The 21,512-nt window shown below is 40.6% G+C and overlaps 1 protein-coding gene across 14 annotated transcripts in view; it reads left to right on the top strand.

Annotated features, from left to right (window-relative positions):
- Nucleotides 1-21,512, top strand: part of FHOD3 (formin homology 2 domain containing 3) — a 456,454-nt gene that overhangs the window by 347,848 nt on the left and 87,094 nt on the right. For 11 of the 14 annotated variants that reach the window (XM_019637921.1, XM_019637914.1, XM_019637920.1 and 8 more), the window contains 3 exons: nt 8,237-8,371; nt 13,021-13,071; nt 19,106-19,320. In XM_019637921.1, the coding sequence (XP_019493466.1) occupies nt 8,237-8,371; nt 13,021-13,071; nt 19,106-19,320 (401 nt within the window). The remainder of the gene's footprint in view (nt 1-8,236; nt 8,372-13,020; nt 13,072-19,105; nt 19,321-21,512) is intronic. The other 3 variants (XM_019637917.1, XM_019637926.1, XM_019637916.1) reach the window with 2 other exon arrangements.

The following is a 21,512-nucleotide window of genomic DNA, read 5'->3' as shown; positions in this document are numbered from 1 at the left end:
TCCCATTTCCCCATTCCTTACCTCAGAGCCCAGCAATGACTGAGAAGCTTTTTCTTATAATGGAAGAGACCAAGTTTCAGGGTTTATTTTGGAAAGTGTGTGTGTGTGTGTGTGTGTGTGTGTGTGTAGATACATGCACACACATAGAACTATAGATAGATAGATGATAGATGCGCCCCTCCTACCCTTTTTCATTCTGTAATCTTAGTATTATGCCAGTGCGAAACCATTGTATCCAGTGACAACTAGAAACCTGGCCATTGGGCTGTGTGTATATACACACACACTCACAAATATTACATATTCATGTATTTTATTCAGCAGATATTTATCGAGTGCTCGCAATGTGCCAACCTTGTGTTTGGCCTGGGAATCCAACACTGAGTGAATCTGACCCTGTCCCTGACTTCATCAGGTTTACATTTAGTGGCAAAACAAGATAAGCACACCATCAGCACATAAAGAGTCTCCTTTCTGGTAAATATGGTGAAGATCATGAACCTTCATAGGAAAAAACTAGAGGCCACCAAAGTGAGCAACCTAGCACAGGTGCTCCCTCCTCATGAGGATGAGACATCTGGGAAACTGAATCACGAATGTGGAGCAAATTGCACTTTACCTCTAGGTTTGCCCAGTGGGAAGGTGAGGCTATGTGAGGGAAGGGAGGTAAAGAGGGAGATAAGAAAATAGAGTGAGTTCACATCTTTCTTCAAAATATGATCCTGAGACTCGAAAGAATTGGGAGACTGGAAGAAGTTTGGTATTTAGAGAAGAGGTAAGTGTGCAAGGGAGGGTAAACTGGCCTGGATTGGCAAAGAAAAGGGAATAGGAAAGGCTGGGGCTTGCTCTGAGTCAGCAAAGCCTAGAATCTATGGAATACAGGAGGTGCTGGTGGCAGTCAGTGCTTTCGGAAGCTGCCAGAATGGTTTAATTATGAAGACAAATAGGGTGGACCTGGAGCTGTGACAGGAGAGGACTGACCTCCTTCTGGTTGGAGGACTCACTCACATGGTCTTGGACAGGACAGTGGAAAGTGAGAGGGAACGGGCAAGAACTGTGTACGCCTGGGGTCGGAGGCTGCAGAAGGGCCAGTGGACAGGCCACAGTGTGAAGCCAGCCAAGTCTGGAGAGATGGCTTCGTGCTTTACGCGGGAGCCGGTACAGTAATGTGTGAGAGCCTGTGGGACCGTCTCCACAGCAGCTGCATGAGCCCTGCTGTGCCCTGCTGTGGCCGGGAAGCTCAGATCTGCCCTTAAGCAGCATGTGACAGGCTGGCGAAGAGAAAGCGAAAGGAAGCCTTAAAGCCATGTTCCTGTCTTGGATGGCAGGTATCTCTAGGACAGTAGCAGTGATGATGGAGAAGAGTTGCTTGTTTCTAAGGGCTTCCTCACTTCATCCTGAGAGCTGGGATATGGCCCTGAAGGTGTGAAGGAAGATTCTGACATTTCTTTATATCAGCTGGGCCTAACCCAGGGTTATCTCTTTTCCTGTGACCATTAGATCAAGTAACTCTAATTTCATAGTCAGGTTGTGAGGCCAACCTTACCGTTACGCATCATTGAATTGCCAGTTTATTAGTATTATTGACCTTTGAGTTTTCCTATTAAATGATCTACTTGGGAATTAAGTGATAATTTCCAGAATCAGATAACTTGTGAAATTAGTTTGGCTTCTGTCGATATTTAACTAGAGGTTATAATTTGCTTTTTGAATGAGAAATGTTGAAGATTTGCTTCTTTCACAAACAAGATTTTACTTAACTCAAACTGACCAAAGGGGCATATATTTCTAAACAGCTTTTGCTGTTTTTTTTTTCTTTTTCTTTTTGCAGTATGATTGACATACAAAGAAGTGCACCTAAGTTTTGACATATGTATTCAACAGTGAAACCATGACCACAATCAAGATAAAGCACAGATCCGGTCACCCCCAAGCATTTTCTCACGCCCTTCTGTGATTATGGCAGCTCCTCCCCGTCCCCAGGCAACCCCTGGTCTGCTTTCTATCATTATAGATTAGTTTACATTTTTTAGAGTTCTATATAAATGTAATCATGCAGTATGTACTCTTGGGAAGGGATTGGCTTTTTTCAATGAGCATAATTATTCTGAGATTCATCCATTCTGTTGTATGCTTCAATAGTTCGTTCCTTTTTCTTGTTGAGTAGTACTCCATTGTCTAAATGTATCACAATTTATCTGTTGTCTTGTTGGTGGACGTTTGAGTTGTTTCCAATTTTTGACTGTGAACATTTGTGTACAAATCTTTGTATGGACATGTGCTTTTAGTTCTCTTGGATAAATACCTAGAAATGAAATGGCTGGGTTATATGGTAGGTACATATTTAGCTTTTTAAGAAATTGCCAAACTGTCTTCCAAAATGGTTGTATACCAAAGTAATGCTAGCCTCATTCAAGGAGATGAAATGCACTCCTTCCTCTTTGGCTTTCTATAAGACTGGGACTTGGCCTAACAGGCCTGTTTAATACCCCAGCTCTGCTACGTCCTAAATGTAACTTGTCTGTGCCTCAGTTTCCTCATCTGTAAAGGGGATAATAATAGAACTTAGTATAAAAAGTTGTAGGGACTAAAAGAGCCATTTCATGTAAAATAATTGGCACAGCATATTGTCTCCACAAATGTTAACAATTATTACCAACTATATTTCAGTGAAATACAGTTCTTGTTCCAGATGTCCCCGTGAGGAAGGCTTTAACCAGATGGGATTTCTGGGGCAGATCCTGGAGCCTGGTACGGCCAAGATGAAATATTGCAATCCCTCTCACTCAGAGTATATCATCCACTCCCTTGCAAAATCTCTCTCTGGCCTGTCGCCACCTGCATTCCTATGTGGCTTCACTCAGTTCCAGCTGCCTTGGGTGTAACTTAGATGACTTCATCTTTCCAGGTGCATTCTGGGATCCCAATTCTGGGGTCACACAGTCCCAATAACTGCCCTAGATGGTAGTCATGATGAGAAGGTTCAGATCAAACCCCCAACCCACTCCATCCTCTCAGGCTGGGAATTGCTAGTGTCACATCCCGGGTCTGGCCTTGGGGACTGCAGCTCATCTCTTCCACCCACATCTACAGATTTTAGGTCCCCAACACACTCATAAAGTGATATCTGTTGAATGCCTACTATAGCCCAGATGCTGTTCTAAGGAAACCCATACATACACTCTTGCTTCAACCTTACAGGCCTTCATGAGTCGGGAGTATTATTATCTCCATTTTACAAACAAGTAAACTGAGGCTCAGAGAGGTTAAATGAGTGGGCACACTCAGGTTTTCTCAGTGCAAGCTCTGCTCATTCCTTTACATTGTAGCTGGGCCTTAGACTGGTCAAGATTAAACATTGCAGCAACTTCCAACCACTGTAGATATTTTTCTGGAAAACTTAATATGAAAGGTAAAAATCTGTTAAGGATGCCTTTATAAAAAGAAGAATTTATCATGCTAGCTTGAATTTTGGTATTTGGTGTTTTGTTGATGATGTGGGATATCCCTTTGTACAGTTTGAATGCATTCCAGCATTGGTATTATAGGTTGAGCCCATTTTCAGCAACAGGATTTATAGGACCAGGGATTATGATCTCACATGTTGGGTTTACCTAGATAACAGGAGATGAGAAAATTTAACTTATTAAGATTATATTTATGACAAAAATGGCATATACACACACACACACACACACACACATCCTGGACAGATAAGCTCTTGGGGGTCCTTTACTTCTCTCTTCTTGCTACAGGGACCTGTGCTAGGTCACCCAATAGAATATATTTTGAATTGCTTGAGGCATTTTGCTTCATTTCAGGAAAAGAAGAGCCGTTCCTCATTGCTTTGAGTTAGTAGCTCACATTCCAGTTCAGAAAGAACTGAAATGTTTAGGGAAAGGGCCTCCATGTGTTGTTAATGGCACCCACCAGGTGTATTTATTGGTGTTCTCTGGCCGCAGAGCCAAGCAGAAATCTGCTCATACGAGGTCCAAGTGGGCAGGAGGATCACCTGCATTTCTCTTTCTTACCTGTGCCCAGGGAGGAATGACAGCATCCACCTGACAGGATTAGACACTTTTAACTTTCTCAAGTTCTAATACTATTCTAAATTTAAACAGGCTCTCATATTCTCATTTTTAAACAAGGAAATGATATTAATGTACGTATTTTTCTTATCTTAGTGTACTGGCTAAGACAACCAGAATAATGTCAAATGTCAGTAATGATGGGAGCATCCTTGCATCATTTCTAATATTATACTGCTCTTAATGGCTCAGCATTAAGAAGGACACTTAGCATAGTTTAAAAAAAATTCTTTAACTACCCATTGCCAGGTTAAGAAAGCTTGCTTCTATTCCTAAGCTTGATAAAAGTTTTTAAAACAAATGAATATTGAGTTTAAAGTGTTTCTGCATCTACAGAGGTAGTCATAGCTTTTCTCTGACCATCTGTCAATGTGGTAAATTATATTTATTGATAATCTTATCTTAAAATATTGTTGTAGTCATTGGACAAAATGACAGCATGATTTTATTTCAGATTTTTGCAGTGGTGTTCCTAATTGCAATCAGTATATAAATTTCTATCTGCATACTTCTCGTCTGGCTTTTATGTCAAAGTATTATTAATCACATACCGTGTTTCCCCGAAAATAAGACTGGGTCTTATATTAATTTTTGCCTCAACAATCTACGTTTATTCATTTATTCATGTACAAAAATCTACATTTATTCAAACAGTCATGTCTGGCTGACGATCTTAACTGGGGTTTATGTTTGAGGTAGGGCTTGTTTTTCAAGCACCCAGAAAAATCATGCTAGGGCTTATTTTCCAGTTAGGTTTTATTTCCAGGGAAACATGGTAAAATGAGTTAGAGAGCTTTTCCTTCTTTCGGTTCTCTCAAACTTTTTACATGATTAGGATGAACTCTTCCTTGAGTGGTAGAAATCACCTTAAGAAATCTGAGCCTAGCAGGGTTGTTTTTTTATTTTGATTTGGTGTGTGTGTGTGATATATATGTAATTAATTGATTTGATTTCTTTAATGGGAAATAGGGCTACCCAAAATTACTATTTCTTTTGAGTCAGATTTGATGTTATACATTTTTAGAATATCTAGCTTTTGAAGTGTTTAAATGTCATAAAATTTTCCCCTTATTTTCTCATTTTTTTATTTCTGCTATCTCTATAATTTTATCACCTGTCATTCTTAAATATTACATATTTGTGTCTTTTTTAACAGTTTTGAGAAAATTTATTCATTTTTTTCAAAAAAATTATAAACCAGCTTTTTGCTTTATTGATTTTTTCTATATATCTTTATTTTCCTGTTTCATTAATTTTTGTTTTCTTTAATTCATTCCTGTTTCTTCTTTGAATTTCTTCCATTGTTACTTTTCAAATTGTTGAGTTGACCAATTGATAGTTTTTATTCTCTCTTCTTTTCTAATATAAACACTTAAAGGCAATAAATTTCCTTTTAAATACTTTTTTTAGAAGCATACTACAAATCTTGATATATAATTTATTCATTATATTGGGTTGTTGGAAAACTCATGATGCATTTTTGCAATGAAAAACAGAAAAATATGTCATGACTTTTTCGACAACCCAATAGTACCCTTTGAATGTTTTCTAATTTTCTATACTTTTCATATTTGACCTGACTTAATTAGAAAGTGTTTAAAATTTTCCAGTTATACAACTTTTCAAATTTATCTCCTTGTTATTTATTTTCAACTCATTTGCATTGTGGTTAGGAAGGTAGCCCATATAAAACCAATTCTTGGCATTCATTCAAGCGCTTTGTGGCAAGATTGATGGTCAGTTTTTGAATAGTTTGTATGTATTTGAGAAGATGGTGTTTTCTCTAATTTGGGGCAGGTTATATATGTTCATCTGTAAGATAAAATTTATCAGATTAAACAAACCTATTATATTCATAATTTCTATCAATCACTATACAAGAGGTATGGTAAACCCCTCCACTCTGATTATGGATTAGATTTGGCTGCATATAACAGGAAAAAACCCAACAGCTTAAGCAAGATAGAAGTTATACAACATAGTCTGGACTTCATTTATGTGAAAGATAAATAAAATTCTATCTATGCCTAAGTGTCCAGGGCTGATACAGCCGCTCCCTAGTGAGCCTGGAGTATAGGATTTGGTTACCTCCTCCCTGTAGCTATCAGGGATGGCAGGATTTTCCCTCTGCTTCTCCTACCAGCTCTGATTGATACCCAGGGGTGACTCGCCATTCTAGGGAGAATGGCTGTGGGACTTATGATAAATGTGTGTGATACAGAGTCACATCTTTCTCCTGCACTACGATACCTTGTGCTTCCTACCAGGTAGGTATATTTTCACTGACGTGAGGTAGGATTTTATCCAAACTATATTTCAGAAACATTTGTATCTTAGTTTAGAAGTTTTTATTTCCCCCAATAAATGAAGGCCCAATTGTCCATAAAGATTTTATTATTCCCCAGAAGTCCAATGGACTCTTCTTCCCAGCTTACCCCCTTCTTTGTTTTTTATGTAGTTATCTAATTTTCCCCTCCTTCCATTCTCCTGAGTTAAAATTTCCTGTGATACCCACCCTTGTGATCCCTGAGTGAGGCCTCCCCACAGCTGACCATCTCCATATGCCTTCTTCAGTGAACACTCCAAATTGTTCATGTGGTATTTCCCAGAGTCAAGTGCTTTTTCTCGAACATGCTGTGTTCTTGGATGCTTCTTGACATAGAATGAAATTTCCTTAATTCTATTCAGATTTCAGACCATTACTATGTCTTTTTCTACTCTTTTCTCTTCCCATTACCTTATTTTAAGATGACAGAATTATTCTGAGGCAGTATATTGAGAAACTGATGTATGATAAAATATATTTAGTACATGTAAAGTAGAAAACAGTCTTAGATTGAATGTTGATTCTAGCTCATCAAAGTCATACCATAGAACAACTTTAAAATGAATGAGAGAGAGAGAGAGAGAGAGAGAGAGAGAGAGAGAGAGAGAGAGAAAGAGAGAAAGATTGACTGCTTTTGTGCTAAGCTTGTTGCTTAGTATTGTATTTCATTTTTATGCTATTTTTAATGAGGAATAATTTAATTTATTTGAACTAAAACAAAAACATTTCTCCCACTCCCTGCCCCTGGAAACCACCAATATGTTCTCTGTATCTATGAACTTGCTATGTAGGTATGTATTTATGTATGTATGTATTTTCTAGATTCTACATATAAGAGAGATCATACGGTATTTTTCTTTGTCCATCTAACTTATTTTATTTAGCACAATGCCTTAGAGGTCCATCCATGTTGTCACAAATGGCAAGATGTCATTCTTTTATATGACTGAATAATATTGTATATATCTCACATCTTCTTAATCTGTTTATCCATTGATGGGCACTTAGGTTGTTTTCATACCTTGGCTATTGTAAATATTGCTGCAATGAACATGGGGTGTATATATCTTTTCGAATTTGTGTTTTCGTTTCCTTTGGATAAATACCCAAAAGTGGAACTGATAGATCATGTGGTAGTTCTATTTTTAATTTTTTGAGAAACCTCCATACTGTTTCCCATAGTGGCTGCATTAATTTACAATCCCACCAACAGTGCACAAGGGTTCCCTTTTCTCCACATCCTGATCAGCACTTGTTTTATTTATTGATTTATTGATAACAGCCATTCTGACAGGTGTGAAATATCTCATTGTGGTTTTAATTTGTATTTTCCTTATGATTACTGATGTAGAGCATCTTTTCATGTACCTGTTGGCCATCTGTATGTCCTGTTTGGAGAAATGTCTATTCAGATCTTCTGCCCATTTTTTAATTGGATTGTTTGTTCTTTTGCTGTTGAGTTGTGTGAGTTCTTTATATATGTTGAATATTAGCACCTTATCAGATGTATAATTTGCAAATATTTTCTCCCATTCAGTACGTTGCCTTTTCATTTTGTTGACGGTTTCCTTTGCTGTGCAGAATGCTTGGTATTTTATACACATTACCATAGTTTTGTTCTCCCCACTGTTAGAGGAGGTTATTTATCTCCATTTACAGATGAAGATCCTGAGACAGAAGACCTGAAATACTCAGTAATTTCCCCCAAGTACTACCTAGATTCTGGCAGACCCTCAGTTCTAACCAAGGTCTGACCGATTCCTACGTCAGTACTTTTAATCACAACCCAAACCACTAAAACGTTAACTCGTTATATCTTTAGGTCATCACTGAGTGGTCTTCTCACATCATCCTTTAGGCAACACCAAGAGTCACTGGCAGCAGAGAGAGAGAGGCGGCGACAGGAGAGAGAAGAAAGGTTGCAGAGAATAGAACGGGAAGAAAGGAACAAATTCAAGTAAGGATTTTAAGACTTTTATAATAATGAACTGAAATTAAAGCACATGCCTTCACAGCTCTGTATAGTTAATAGTAATGTTAAAGGGTTAGGAAGTCATGTATTTGCTTTAGATTTTGTCTCTATTTTCAAGGAAGAGAAAGACATACCTGAAATAGGCTAAATCTGGTTTGTTATGGCCTTTTTTTCTCTAACCATATGGCAGGAAGCACAGCCAATAAGCTAAATACAGGTAAGGATTTGTGTATTCTTCAGTCCTCCATTATCTAAAATGGTTTTACCAGGCCTTCCTAAAGACAGAGAACCTAATTTTCTTAACTTAATTTGCCATTTGCCCCTAAAGCTACTCATATTTCATTCCTATTCTATGCCTAAAAGAAAATGCTTTTCTCACTTGTGGCTTGCTTCTTGTTCCCTGTAGCAATCTTCAATATTTTTTTAAAAAACAATAATTCGTCTCCTGTGGGGAGAAACAGGCATCGTGCTGATTACTCCCAGCCCATTGTCCCCCAGTCTCTGGGTCTCAGTGTAGCTCCAAGAATGTGCCTGGGTGTGGCCCCCACCAGGTTCCATGTTTTAGCTTGTCTGTCCCTGCTGAGTCCAGTGTTACTGTTTCTCCTTCAGCCAGTTCGTGTGTTCTCCCCATCCTCACTTCCAACCTTTCCCCTCCCCTGGGCTTCATGCTGTGCGTGCTTTACAGAATGCAAAACACTTGCCCTGTCTTTTCTTACACATTTCATTCCTGCTGCTATTCCTTTCCCCCTCTTTCTTTCCCCTCCTTCCCTCTTGCCTTCCTCTTCTCACCTCTCCCTTCTTCATCTTCCCAGTCATCTCTTTTATAGCTTCTGCACTCTTTCTTCTTTTCGTTTCTCTCCTCATCTCCATTTCCAGTTTCATCAGTACATTTTCTTTGGCAAGCAAGCAATATTCCCATCAATTAATCCTAGTTAAACCTACAAAGAATGTAAAGCATTGTCAATGAGGATTTACAGGTTCCATAACTTTTTTTTTTAGCAGCCAAGAAGAAAGAGTACATGTAATAGTAGAAATGATCAAAATATGAGCAGAGTTGTGAAGTTGCCTTAACTGTAACTCACAACTATGTGAAACCAAATATCCCAAGTCTGTGTTGAAATGCTAATCCTGGCTTTTGTAAGGCTCAGTTAATAGGCTTCATGAAGTAAACCAACATCAATCCTCCTTGATTGGGTGGCATACCCCGAGCTGTCAGATTTCTACCAAATAATATATGGAAAAGCCAGACCTGTATGCACCATTTCTCCTGAGGTAGCTCTGGAAGTTGTCACTTTTGGAAAGACCAATTTGTAAAACCACTGGAACAGGTTAAATGCTTCCTGAGTCAGGTCTGTCTGAGAGATTTGCATATTTTGCCACCAAATAGCAGCTGAGAATCTGACTGAAACACCTGGAAAATTCAGGGATTAGTTTACATATCTAAAGATTTTAACTGAAACCTCTTAAACCAGTAGGGGTTTGGGGGAAGATGGAGTCAGCACACTCCCTCCTGTCTCTTCTGCTTTACTACATGCACCATAAATCCTGACAGCATGCCTGGAGCTCTGAAAACTCTGAAGTGTGAAAGGGAGCATGGGAATTTGGGAAGGAGGCTAGCATTTAAAGTTCTACCCAATCAGTGAAAGCTTACCATGTTTGCCCTCCAGTATTACCTGGCATGTACACAAAGGCACCGCAAAACCCAGAAGCATGTACCAAGTGTGTACTGAAAGAACTCTAAGAGAAGGCCTCTTTCTGGACGGAGGAGAAGCAAAAGGAATTGCCAAGGGCCAGAGAATGGAGAAAATCGCTTGGTTTTTATCATATTTTTTCCTTATCCCCTACCTCAGTTTCCAAGCAATATTGTTATAGAAGCACAGTGATGGCAGCAGTGTCCAGGCAGGTGCCTAAAACTCTGAGGAAGGGGATCACTTCCTCTAACCAAAAGAGCTGTGACCCCCAAGAGCACTAGCACATCACCATTTTCCTCTGTCCTCCTGTGTCATTGGCCTGGGTGCAGATGGAGTTACTGAGAGTATGCAGCAGAGCAGGGCAAATGAAGTCCAAGCTTTCCGGCTAAAGGACTAGGAAGGGAGGCCCAAGGAAGCCAGAAAATGGTAGGAAAGCCACAAGAAATAGTCATCAAGAGAGCACTCCTGAGCTCATCTCTGATATGTTCATGTGTGGCTCAGGACCTAAGTAGCATAATACAGACTTTGAGAACTAAGTACAGAGTGGACCACCACTCAGACCCCAGGCTGGCCACATAACACTAACAATATTTGAAAACTGAGCGACTGGGTTGTTGGAAAAGTGATGATGCATATTTGCAACAATAAATGTAGAAAAAATACGTCATGACTTTTCCGACAACCCAATAATATTTGAACCAATATCAGAAGGCAGTCAGAACTTGCTGGCTGAATCTAACCTAGTCGATTGCCTACTAAATGAAAACAAAAGAGAGCAATCAAGTTTCTTCATAGAATTTACAAAGGACCCAGTCTTATTAGAAAATACTTTAAGTGTACAGAATGTACAAAATAACTTGAAATACAAAGCACCAGAAAAATATGAGCTCAAAGTGAAAAGAGAATCAAAATATGCTAACCACAAAAGAACACAGATGTCATTATTAGACAAAGACTTTAAAGCATCTATTATAAACAGGATCTAAGAAGCAAGGGCAAGTAATTTTTAAACAAATGGAAAGCTAAATCTCTGCAAAGAAATGGAAGGTATAAAGAAGAACCAAATGGAAATACATATAGAATTGAAAAACACAATAACCAAAATGCAAAATTCTTTGGATGGGCTCAGTAGCAGAATAGAGATGAGAAAAAAGTCACCAAACTTGAAGACAGAACAGTAGAAATTATCCAATCTGAAAAAACACAACATTGAAAAAAAAAATGAACAGTGCCTCAGTGACCGATAGAACAGTACCAAAATATCTAGCATTCATATCATTGGAGTCCCAGAAGAATAGTGCATTGCAATATATCTTCAGTCATTATGTTATTTTATACATGTGCGCACACACACAAACACACACTGTCTCCAGAATCTCTCCATGCTCTTAAATGACAAGTGAGTATGTTTGGACCAATAACAAATAGTGAACAGTTGATTATGAGCATGGTCTCTAAAGACAGGTTGCCTTGGTCTTATCCTCACTCTGCCGATAGGTAGATAGATACATAGATAGATAGATAGATAGATAAAATATTAATATAAACCTTGTCTAGGAAGGAATGCCGATCATTAGGAAAAACCACACATAATTATGATGACTGCAGTTTCTTCCAGAAAGTCTGAGGATATGAGTGAAAAAAATTCAAAAACGAAATAGGAAAATCTTTATAAAGTAATCCCTGGGATTACCCAAATGACTGACTTTGCATCAGGCCTTTCATTGATTTCAGCTATTTATGCTCCTTGTGCTTCTTCCTTGAATATCATCTAAAAGTTATGACTCATCTGCTCTTATTTTTGTTGAGTATGGTCCTAAATTTCTTGGGTTATAGAAAAATTTATTTCTAGTATGGAAAGTGATGAGGATGTATATTTATAAATGATAAATTTGAGTCTTTGTTGCTTTTTCTCCCTCCCTTAACCTGTTTTATTTGCTCCAACTTACTGCCCTTTTATATCCAGTTACCAGTGGATTGAGGGGTAGAATACTACATTAGGTCCAGTGTAGAAAACGAAGAAGTCAGAATTCTCCAGGAAAATAAACGGCCCACTGGGAGGTGACTGGCCACATAGTCTTAAATTTGGATTCCTGTTGGAACCTCACCGGCAGGAACAGAAAAACAAACATTAAAATTGGACCAAGCTGGGCATTGTCTGATGTGGGTACAGACAAAAGAGAATATACAAAGCAAGAGCTTCCATTGATCCCTGCAGAGGACCTGAGAATGTGAGGGATGTGGGGAAAGAACCCTAGGCTGTTGGAGGAAAGTCCAAACTGAGGAGTGCAACACAAAATGGCCAAGGCATTTGGAGGCATTCAGATTTCATTCCTGAGATGAAAGCTGTGAGGCTACCAGAGTTTGATTGGGTGTTAATCACCTCTGAACGCTATTGCTTTTCTTGCCATTCCCATATTTTATGTATTGTTTCATCTTTTAACCTTTGTTTCTCTTCCCTCCCATACTAATTTTTCTTACCCAAGAGTAATTAGTCATGTTTGTGTAAATCCAATAACTCCGTGTTTTCAGACATCCCTGTGATTTTATAGAAAAACCATTATATGTAGTACTTTTTTAAAAATAATTTTAATTTGGGGGAACAGTGTGTTTTTCCAGGACCCTTTAGCTCCAAGTCAAGTAGTTATTTCAATCTAGTTGTGGAGGACGCAACTTAGTGGCCCATGTGGGAATTGAACCAGCAACCTTGGTGTTATGAGCATTGCACTCTAACCCACTGAGCTAACTGGCCACCCCTATATGTAGTACTTTTAAAGTACAGCTTTTACAGTTGGTTTTTAAAAATTCTGCTACAACCGCTTTCCATTTCTGAGGCAATAGCAGGCTTTCATGATGTCCTGTTAATAATTCCTTGGCAATTTTATGAGCATCTAAATCTGTTATTTTCCTTCCTTATTTTGTGTCTTCTGCATATTCCACTAGCCGAGAATATTTAGACAAAAGAGAGGGACAAAGACAAGCAAGAGAAGAAAGGTTTGTATATCTTTTCTTTTCCATTGTAACCAAATGGCACGTGACTTTGCACACTTAACCACGCATGCAGAGGAGACCGTGTTAATTAAAATATAATAGCTTCACCTAAGACACCCAATACCTTGGATAACTGGCATTTTGCAGAATAGAGTGTCTTGGTTATCTAAATTTTCCAAAGAAAATACAGACTTATTATTTAGTGCCATCGTGGTGTGAAATATATGTGTCTGTGTCTCCAAAATTCTTCTTCAAATGAGCACATTATTTTAGTATATTTACATATGGTATATACAGTAATACCTTGGTTTGTGAGCATAATTCATTCTGGAAGCAAACTACTTGTATGGCAAGACATCGCTCGTCTACCAAGTTAAAATGTATTAGAAATGTTTGCTCATCTTGCAGAACAATCCCAAACCAAGTTACTTGCAATCCAAGGTTTTACTGTATTTTAAATACACTGCACCACCACCACTGGGCCTGGGTTAGGTGCCCCTATGCATGCTTCCAGGTCACTTGTTCAGCATTCCTGCAACAAATATTTGAGCACCCACACTATGCCAGGCACTGGCTGGGGTGCCAAACCCACCGAGACTCTCGCTGATCACTTAAATGTCTCCCTACTGAACTGTACCCAGTTCCTTGATGTCATGAGCCATGCCTGGTTTTCCTTGGTTGTCAGTGCCTGCCACATATTAGGCACTTAGGAAGGATGTATGAAATGAATGAGCAAATGAACTAACAGCTTTATTTAAAATAGTCAAACCAGTTTTTTAATTTCAATGGCAACATGCTTTGAATTCCATTAAAAAATACAAAGTTAATGTATTCAATGTCTGATACATTTAGATAAGCAAAGGAAACTGCTTTTGGAAGAACAGCAAAAGGCAAATCTTTACCGGTAGCACTGCAGTTATTCCCTCTACCACCAGATGGGGTTACTGCATGGAGAGATGGAAAGGCTGATTTCGTACCAGAGCCAGTTGGGAACCTAATGATCTCCGAACTATGCCAATAAAAAATCGAATTGTGATCATTTTTTTAGACACCATCAGATAAATAGATCAGGGCAGTCTAAAGCAGGGAGGAGTGGGGTCTGCCTGTGTTTGATTAAAAAATTAGATGGTTAGGTCAGCCTCATAAACAAAACTACGGCATTGCTTTAATGCCAATGTTTTTGATTATGACCGTCCTAATAACCAATTGTGACCAGCAAATTTAGAGTGAAAGATGCTGATAAAGAAACAAGAAGCTTCTATTTCTCTAATTTATACCTGTTTTTGTCATTGGGGGACATGACATATAGTTTTACTGGAAGTGCTTTTGACTTTATGCCTAGGCTTAAGAAATCAAATTTTATCTTGTTTTTATTTTATTTTTTTTAGCTTTCCTTCCAGATTCTACTTTTTTTTTTTAGATTTTGACAACTTGACGGTCAGGTAATGTCTACACAGGCAAGGCTTGAAAGCTCCTGGGGAGGTGTTCGGGTCTGAAATGGTTCAAACTGACCTCAAAATTTTCCAAACCACCAAAGGCAACCTCTTCCTGGATGTTATTTTCTGTTCTTTTTCCCAAAGCAGAGCACCACTTATGCCTTGAACACGTGTACAGAGGAGTTTCCCACTCCTCTCCTGACTCCTCTTGTCCTGGCCTCGGTCCTCGCCCCCATGCCACCCTTCTGCCTGGGCCTCCTCCGCGGGTGCAGGAGCAGGCTCTCCATGGTCCCATGTGAGACCTTCCTTCCAGCCCCTCTCTGTGTACACGGAGGTTTGGGGAAGCAGCCAAGCATTTTCCTTTGGTTTGGACCAGCCACTTTTCTTGGTTAGTTTGCATCTTGAATTCCCTGGTGAAGATGGGAGGGAGGGGCATATACTTTTATCCCTGTTTGGAAAGCTGTTGGGGGTTCCTGGTAAGCCAGGAAAAGATAAGACTTCCAAGTACAATGGACTTTGGACATGGATGGGGAAAACTGATGGAGATCAGAGGTGGAAAGAGTTTCAGGAACAAGGAAGAAGACTCCATCTGTTAACTCTTCATGATTTAGCCGGGTGTGTGTGTGTGTATGGTTCCATGCTTCTTCCTCTTAATGCAATGACTCAGAAAAGGATGGCCAGAGTCACAGCAGAGGGCTTTTTGAGATTTGTGACATCTAGTGTAACAAGACCAATGTCATTTTGCTATTTTTAGGTGTAATGGGCATCCAGACACATTTGATTTTATCCTGATGTGTTTTATTTCATATCATTTCATTCCATTATTTCAGGCAAACTGTTTTATTGACAATGGGTGCAGACCCAGAGTAAGTTTCTGTTGAGGTGCTACTTCTAATTTTTGTAAATATTAGAAAAAAGGCTTTATCTGATGATGATTGATTTAAGTGACATTCATGAATCATTTTTTAAGGGACTAGTAAGAAATGTGATTCAGTCTGGGGGCATGTTGGGGTGCAGGTCTGGATGGGGATTAATCTTAGGGGGTAAGCAGGACCTGGAGAGGAAATGCCTAATGGCAAGCAGGGCTGTGGGGACAGAGTGCAAGGGAAATGTCAGGACTGGACTAGGATTTGGGAAACGATGCATGAAAATGATCGATGAAGCAGGAAGGCAGGATTCTGAGCCCTGCTGAACAGCTCTGAGGACAGTGGAAGTTAAGAGGGAGCCGGATTTTGGTTTCGCGTCACGGAGAATTTCTGAGGAGTATGGCGGGAAAAGCCATCAGTAAGTAGGTTCAGATTAGTCTAAAGTCAAGCAGGGTTTCTCTAGGGTCCTGTGCAAAGAGACTGGGCCTGCGTAGGCTCCCTTGGCTGCAGTACCAGTGCTGCCATCCACACTCATGGTGGAAGTTGAGCTTATCCCAAAGGTTTGTTTGACTGTCTCTTCCAATGACCTGTGAGCTCCATAAGGTGGGGGTTTTCCTTGTTGATTATTAAATCCCTAGCACCTCCTGCAGTTCTTAGCATATGATAGGCACTCAACAACTGTGCAATAAATAATGAAAAGATGAATGACTAAAAAGATACAGGCAGAGATAAGATAAATAGGAATGTTTGCATGAAGGCAGCAAAGGTGAAAAGTCTTTTGTTGGGGCTGTGGTCCATGGATAGAAAACCCCGTGCTTTGTGCCTGCAAGGGTTCATCAGGGCCTATGGGTTGGGGGTTGTGTCCCTAGGCACCAAGGATTTGTGATAGTCATTGCATGGGCTGGTGGGCTCCTGGGTCCAAGCACTATTGGGCCCCTAAGTGGTGACACTTAAGAGTCACTCTGTAAGGGAAGATCATGATATAAGTCCAGCCTCCTCCCCAAGAACAGCTGGAAGTGTGTGGGGGCCAGGAGAGCTTGTTGAGTTGTACGGCTGTAAATGCCAGGTGACCTGGCTCTTCCTGTGCATACCGGTCCACCCTGACCACTCCGGCCATGGCAGGTGAACACTGCTGCTACCTTTTTAGAAAGATTTAGTGGCTCTTGACATCCGGGCCTCCCTGTGCCTGCCACATTTTAAAGTTTTGAATTGTGGCAAAACACACATAACATGAAGTTGACCATTTTAACCATCTTCAAGTGTACAGATCAGTAGTGTTCGGCACATTCATTATTGTACAACCGATCTCCAGAGCTGTTTTCATTTTGTAGAACTGAAATACTTTCTACCCTTTAAACAAGTCCCCGTGCCCCCGCCCCCTGCCATTTTTGTCTACCACATGAACACATCCTTGGGACAGTCCACATTAAACCTGTGACTCTTCCCATGCCTCCTGGATCCCCGAGTATGGCATCCATGAGACCAAAGGTGCACGGGAATCGTCTCTGAGTCATATTTATCCAGACTCTGGATGAGAAACCCCTGGAGTCCCCCAGAAAATGGGGTGAATACTTTGGCTTCCAGCACATGCCTGGCAGCCGGCTGCCCACTGGATGGGGTATGGGGAGGCCAAGACCAGGAACGGGCCTCTCAAATGCAGGTCATGAATGGGTTGTCCTCTTGGCTTTGTTACCGTTCTCTGCAGTCTTCTGATTTTGCTGAGCACACTTTCCTGCTTCAGGATTCCTGCCCCCTGGACCCATGCAGGCTCCCTTATTTGCACGTCATTTCTCGCCTGCCCCTGTCTCCTGTTGCAGAAGGCTTGGACTCAGTGTAGGGGTGTCTGTGCTCACAGACTTCCCCTGACCTTGAGTTTGCCACTATCTCATTTAAAATTTGTCTCCTATGGGCTTCGATTCTTGCTCTCAAGATCACTTTCTTCCAAGATTCCCATCACCTCCACAGCCAGGTGGTTTTTCCGGCTGGTCAGAATTAAGTTCAGAAATACTTTCCTTTTCTTACCTCGCCTACCTTTTGAGAGGTGACGTTGTTGGAAAGGAAAACCCAGAGTTTCAAAAGCTTTCTCTCTAGGCGTAGCTTCTTCATTCTGCAACTGTAACTGTGAGGCAGCTGCTCTTGAAGCCACCCTCAGACGTTTGTATCTATACAGACCCACCACACGTCTTTTATCAGAGATTCACCATGAAAGTAAGCTTACTCCCCAAGAAAGTGAAATAGGGTGCAATTGCCCTGTCGGCATCCTGCACTTCAGGTGGACCTCTGAAGGCGGGGTGCTTCCCTGCAGGTTTCTCACTGCACGCTCTGCCTGTTCCCCGTCAGCCGACAAGTGCTAGGCGCCAGGGAAAGAACAAAGGAGGGTAATCTTCCTGTTCTCAAAAATCCTATTATCTGCTTGTTGAAAACAGACATAGACATGTGAAAAGATGACTAAATATGCCAGGCAGTAAATGTAAAATGCCATCCTAGTTGAATGGACTACATATCCGACATGAGTTCAGAGGCAAGGCCAAGATCACTTCCAGCTGTGATGGTCAAGGCAGGCCTCACAGCGGCAGATGCACATGCAAGCCTGGCCTGAAGACTGGACTGCCATTGGACTGGCAGGGAAAAGGGCTGATGGTTACAGATGTGGGGGAGCCATGCCCACCTTAAGTATGGATGAAGAAATGCATGCTTTTGCAATGCAGTTTTTAAAGGTTTTATGTTGGTGCCCCATCTTTCTTGTCCTGGTGAATTAGGAGTGCCATGTGGGGGCTATGGGGACAAAGTTGGGGGCTTGCCCACTGGAAGGAGCTGAAGTAGTGAATCTGGATGGATGTGAGTGAGAGTCTTGAATAAGCTGTTTCAGAGTTTAGTGGTGGGTTAGATAGTCAGAACCTGGCTACAGCTGAATTCATAAATTTATTTCTGAGCAAATAAGGGTGGGTAAAATTAGCAGACATCTGGAAGAGGCACGTATTTCAAAGTTATTTTGGTCTGATCTATAAAGCGCACCACGAGGAATATGATTGGTAGCTGGTCTTAATAAACAGTTAGTGGGTTCTGCCTGCCTGAAATGCAAAACAGATGTATCTTTGTTCTTTTAAACTGACTTTGATGAATAAACTATATGTGACGTCAGGTCCAAGCTATTGGATGTCTGAGTCCGACTCAGAAATATTTTAGAATATAAAAAAGTTTCCATGGTCGACACTGAGAGAACAAAGTGAATTCCAGTCGCATTGCTGTTAGCATTGAAGCAGGTTCAGAAATTCAGGGAGGCCTTCATCCAACACCCCCTTTCGGTATTTTGGGGGCACTGTTTCTCTGCTGCACCAGGGCACCGTCCCATTTCACCGCTGTGGGCTCTGAGGGTGTGTGGTTTTCAGCTGTCACTGTTGGGCTGTTTGGATGGTCATTATTGTTCTTTTGCTTATTTGTACAAATGTTTCCTAAAAGAGCGAACTAGGATCCTGCAGCAGTGATCCAGTATCTGGAGACTGCGTGATGTGGCCATTCCCCCCAATTTGTTTGCTTATGAATGATGAGGGATTTTTAATCATTAGCATCTTGGCTCTGCTGGGTGTTTCTGGCAGACTGGCCCTCCAGCCAGCCCTGCACTGTGCTGTGTGCATCAGGAAACCAGCTCACTCTGCAGGTGTTTCGTCCATAAACAAGCATCAGCCACGGGCTCCTCTTTCTTTTTACGGAAACCCTTTGGAATTTAACTTTCAGATACAAATACTTGGAGCAGTTGGCAGCTGAAGCGCACGAGAAGGAACTGAGAAGCCGGAGCGCAAGCCGGGGCAGAGCTGACCTCTCCTTGGACCTGACCTCACCAGCAGCCCCTGCCTCCCCCGCCCCTCTGAGCCCTAGTCCTTCATCTCTAGACTCACAAGAGGCTCTCACAGGAGCATGCTGCTCCCCAGGAACACCTCAGCATTCCCAAGGTGAGTGCTGGGAGAGGAGAGGGAAAACTGACGGGTTCCTGAACACCAGACAGGCTTCTTCTGGGCGTAGTAACCATTCCTACGTGCAAACTAATAGAGGTAACTGAGGATAAGCGTGCGGGGTGACTGCAACCTGTGCTGCCACAAAAATGGATGTTTTTTCAGAGCCATTTATATTGAAGCAAAACTATTTGTAAATATTGTCAGTGGTCATTGAAAGAGGAAGATACTAAAAATAAGAGTTACTGTGACATTGAAGCCCAAATCACAGGGTTTTAACATAGGACTCTATAATTTGGATATTATTTATGTATTTATTGGATCTGCCCCATAAACGGGCCACTTTGAAATGTTCTTACTCTAGGAATTGTGGGTCTGGTTTAAATTAAACTGATGGAGAATAAAATTAATCAGTGCAACCAAGGAAATATGTGGACCTAGTGAAAACAGGAGTTAAATGTTGGAGAAGAAAAAAAATTGAAAATAGTAAAGATTACTGGCACGTGGCATGGGTGGAGGTGCTTGTGTGCAGACAGGCTCTCCCTGGAAAAATTCCGTCGCCTTAGCTTTCTTTGGAGAAAAACAATGATATTGTACATTGCAGCCTTGGAACATCAGCTGTTTTCCTGACTGCCCTGCAAATTGTGGGTTCTTTGCTTTCACGTTAACAGAGAGGATGGTTCTTGGGCACAGGCGCCTACACAGTGTGTGCTGATTAACCCTGCAGCTTAGCTAGCTAGCTCTGTTTGGTTTAATTGAGTGTTACGGCTTGCAGCCTGCTGCAGACTTAGCCAACTGAAGACAACAGAGATACTAAACTTTTAACTCTAGGAGGGTTGACTAAATATGGTGCAAAGTTTAATTTAAACAAGGCAGGACTCCATGACCTCAGCAGAACTGGATGTAACAGAGCAGTCGTGTCTGTCCAATTCTTTGCTGGCTCTCGGGACCTCAGGGCTCATTCTGCAGAAGCAGGCTGGCTGCACCACAGCTTTCCATCACGTCCAGTTTCTCCTAGTCCTTGAGCCATGGAAGATTGTCCCAGGCAGATGGCTCAGTCATAGATGAGTAATGTCGGTCTAAAAATATTGAGACTCTGAGAATCAGGAAAAAAAAAAAAAGACTGTTCTATAATAGCTCTGTGTTTTCCAAACCCTGCCTGATATCACTGTTCTATCTAAATTGTGGTATTTCCAGAGGTAATATGAAAAAGAGTCCCCTGCAAAGGGGTTCAGCACTTAATCTTGGAACTTTTAACTCTGTGAATTGTACCTCCAGAAGTTTACAGAATGGTTGTCTAAACTGTGAAATACACAGCGGCCCCAAGCTGAGAGGGAACTGTCAGCATCTATAAATATTCTTTGTCCTCAAAATTTTTAATCTACTTGATGTTTGTTTATGGCAAAAAAAAACCAGCTCCTCAAGTATTTTGTCCAATTACAGTCAAACTTGAGGCTGTTCTAACCAATTAAAAAGAACATTTGAAACTTCAATAAGAACACAGAAAATACTTTTCTTTTGAGAATACATGGTATGCATTTGGAGAAAATAAAGTTATTTCAGTGTTTTTTCAGAAAGATAAATAGCAAATGTCATTTTGCTCTACAGAGAAAGGATTAATAGATACTGAGAGAATGTTTGGCTGAAATCACACAATAAGTGATCTCGGCATCTGAAAAAAGAATACTGTACTGAACTTGAATTGAGACATAATTACAAATTAATAAAATTGTATGATGTTTGCTTTTTTTCTGGGGGAAAAAAAAGCAGTGGCTCTTGAAGAACCTAGAAGAGAGCTGTCCATCATGTGTTAGGTAATTATCACTCAAGTCAGTTGAAACTAGCAAAGCATTCTAACATCCTTGTTCTAATACATCACTGAATTATACCTTGGAAATTATAAGTATATGAGAAGAAATGCTGTAGGAGGATGGTCTCCTAAAGGACTAATGAGGCTTCCTTCTGACTTGGGGACCTTTGCCCTTATAACAGAAATACAAAATTGACACGACAGAAAGGTTTCCTTCAACCTAATTTGTTATTGTTCTTTGAAACACTCTGCTAGCATCCAATCAATAGCCTATTCTTTTTACCAGGTCCCATTTTCGAATGCTCAAAGTAATTTTTCGCTTATCCCTAACATTTACAATATCCCAACATCTGGAGGAACAATAAAAAATATAATCACACAT

Source organism: Hipposideros armiger, unplaced genomic scaffold, assembly GCF_001890085.2.
Source record: "Hipposideros armiger isolate ML-2016 unplaced genomic scaffold, ASM189008v1 scaffold_36, whole genome shotgun sequence".
Lineage (NCBI taxonomy): Eukaryota > Metazoa > Chordata > Mammalia > Chiroptera > Hipposideridae > Hipposideros > Hipposideros armiger.
Note: the sequence above shows the minus strand (reverse complement) of the source record. Positions and strands in the feature narration are given on the sequence as shown.